The sequence below is a fragment of the Sinocyclocheilus grahami genome, unplaced genomic scaffold (assembly GCF_001515645.1).
Source record: "Sinocyclocheilus grahami isolate Dianchi unplaced genomic scaffold, SAMN03320097.WGS_v1.1 scaffold6163.1, whole genome shotgun sequence".
Classification (NCBI taxonomy): Eukaryota; Metazoa; Chordata; class Actinopteri; order Cypriniformes; family Cyprinidae; genus Sinocyclocheilus; species Sinocyclocheilus grahami.
In genome coordinates this window covers 2,052-4,759 of record NW_015510657.1, presented here as the reverse complement: position 1 = coordinate 4,759, position 2,708 = coordinate 2,052, and the positions used below count along the sequence as shown (strand labels likewise).

General features: G+C 40.7%; 1 protein-coding gene across 1 annotated transcript in view; it reads left to right on the top strand.

Moving 5' to 3' along the window:
* Positions 1-1,455: 1,455 nt before the first annotated feature.
* LOC107577472 (pappalysin-1-like) overlaps positions 1,456-2,708 on the top strand; it is a gene marked incomplete at its 3' end in the record, with an annotated part of 3,082 nt that continues 1,829 nt past the window's right edge. The window contains exon 1 of the mRNA XM_016263541.1: positions 1,456-1,473. Coding sequence (XP_016119027.1) covers positions 1,456-1,473 — 18 coding nt within the window. The remainder of the gene's footprint in view (positions 1,474-2,708) is intronic.

Here is a 2,708-nt window from a genome sequence, read left to right as displayed (position 1 = left end):
CCAGGGCTTATGCTAAAACAACAGATCGAACCTTCACACTTTTGCTGACAAATAAACAAGCACATAAAGAACACAGAGAAAGAGTGCACATTGTTCATGAACATATACTAAAGGCATTGTAACAATACAAAGCTGGTTGAAAATCAAACTTATCCTTTAATCAAGCAATCCAGGGGCTGATTCGGTGCCAGGTCGCACAGCTGTTATTCAGTAAGCTTTTGAGAACCCTGCGGTTTGATGTGAATGAGTCAACCCTGGAGTACTTTGTTTTACCTCTGCAGAGGACACCTGTTGTATTTCCACATTTTTTCTAAAGGATTTCTGAAATTTTTCTTTTTTTGGAGCAGCAAACATGGACACTACTGAACTTTGACACACGTCTGAATGATTGGCTTAGTTCACAAGTTCACACGTTCATGTAATCTTTCATGAAGTGGAGGTATACACATTTTGATTGCCATCCATGATGGAGGGTTCAAGCTTGAAATTGATCCTGAGCCCAAAGTACCCCCTAGGACAGTGGTTCTAAACCCTGTTCCTGAAGCCCCCCCAAACAGTGCACATTTTGCCCATCTTCTTAATCAGACACACCTGATTCTGGTCATCAGCTCAGTAGTAGAGACTCCAAGACCTGGAATTGGTTTATGAGAGAAAGGAGGCAGTGTTGAGGGATCTGGCAACATGGTCGAAACCACTGCCCAAGGACTTCCTTGACTGGTCTAAGTGGTAACCAGCCAAGATGGTGAAGTTGGGGTGGTGGAGGAATGCCGAAATAACTTTTGTAGGATCAGGGCCGCCACTAGCAGGAAGGAAGGTGGTGATGATTCTAGGGGCCCACAGAATCAAACATAATTTAAACCGATGGGGACCAAATGCAAGGAACACAATTTCAACCAGAGCCCACAGCTACAAACTGCACCGGGCCTGGAAACAAAATAAGCCTGAAAACAAAGGATGGTTTGATCCCAGCTACGGCCCTGCAAAGAATATACACTAACATACACTTGTTCAGGTGCCGATTGGACACCCAAGTTTTGTTAGGAACTCCATTTAATGCAGTGAGTCTATATAGAGCTTTTTAACGTGCATTGGAACCTAACGGTGGGGCCTCAGCTAAACTGAGCAAGAAGAGTTTTGCTCATGCAGACAGAGGAGGGACAGGTACGCAGGAGGCATGCCCCTCTGGCTCCCAATGATTCTTCTCAATTTCCCTTTTATCTTAAGTGGTGATTTACAAACAAAATCTTGGGGTTTGGCTGTGGTTCTGTGCATATATGTCTGTAGTAAGGTGGTGGTGGGGGGGCGTTCCACTCCATAACTACACAGCTGGTAGACATTAGCTCTTGAACACAATTGTCAAACCATCCCAGGCTTACTTTGTTTTCAGGAGTGAATGATTGAGGTTCTTTGCTTATAATTAACTTCACATTGAAACGTCCAGTTGCTGGGTCGACCATGGTGCTGGGTTATACAGTAAGTGCATTTTTTTTGCATGTCGCCTGTTATGCTACACATACATATCACGATGTAGGACATGGTGAGAAAAATAGCCACTACTTCACAAATTTACGTCACTTCATGCAATTTTCTGCGCTTGAGACCAGGTCGCCAAACCACACCAAGTTGAACAGTGATCCACCTTACTGACTTGACGAGCCTCACAGCACAAGATTTCAATCAAGTTTTTTTTTTTAGATTGGTTTTCCTCTCGGTTGAAAAAACACCACAACTGGCTCCAAGCACTGAGTGTTGATTTTTCCAGCTCCTTTTATAATTTACAGTCTGTCCTCACATTCCAGTAACCTGTGGTTTGAGTCAATAAGTTGTAGATCATTTGTTTTATTGGTTTATTTAGCCCCTCATGCTGGGCTATTGGTGGGCTTTTCCTGGCGGTGATGTCGTGGTTTACAATGATGTCAGAGGCCTGCTATGCATCCGCAGGGAGACTTCCACCACCCACTGATAGGTAGCCATTCCCCCACTGACATCATCAAATCAGTGATAAATACACACCAAGGAGACGAGAAGCCACTGTAGAGGTAGAGTTTTGTAGCTTCCCTTGTGAAAAGTATACTTTAGCATACTTTTAAAAATAGTTCTTATTATGGAAATAATACACTTTAAAATAATATATTTAAAGGCAAACTGAATGTAATGTTTTTTTACACTTAATCGCATATTAATTGCAATGAAATAAATATGTATTATAGTTCAAATATAATACATATGCAATTTAACTTTAGAGTGTTTTTTGAATTAGTGTGTATATATATATATATATACTGTATATATATACATATATACTGTATATATTATGATTGAGCTCATGTCTTTTTCACAAGGGTTTGGTTGTAGGTTTGTTGCTTCTTATAAACATGATACAAGTGCATGCCTTGCATTTAGAATAAATAAATAAATAAATAAAAAGTAAAGTGCCACCTGCAGTTGCAATGCTTGGAAATGCAATATAGCATTATTCCCTTAAGGTGCCAGATCATGCATGACACATCAACAGATCTCTTGGTCAGATGCTTCATTATTTCTCTGTGTGGTTTCCATAGTGGCTCCAGTTTCATGTATCATATTTCATATGGTCAGGAGAATGGGCGAAACATGGTGTCCTTGTCTAATGTCATGATGTGTACAGCTCTTTTTTTCAGGGAGGTTCGATAAAATCACTTTCTCAGTATTCTCAACACATCACACAA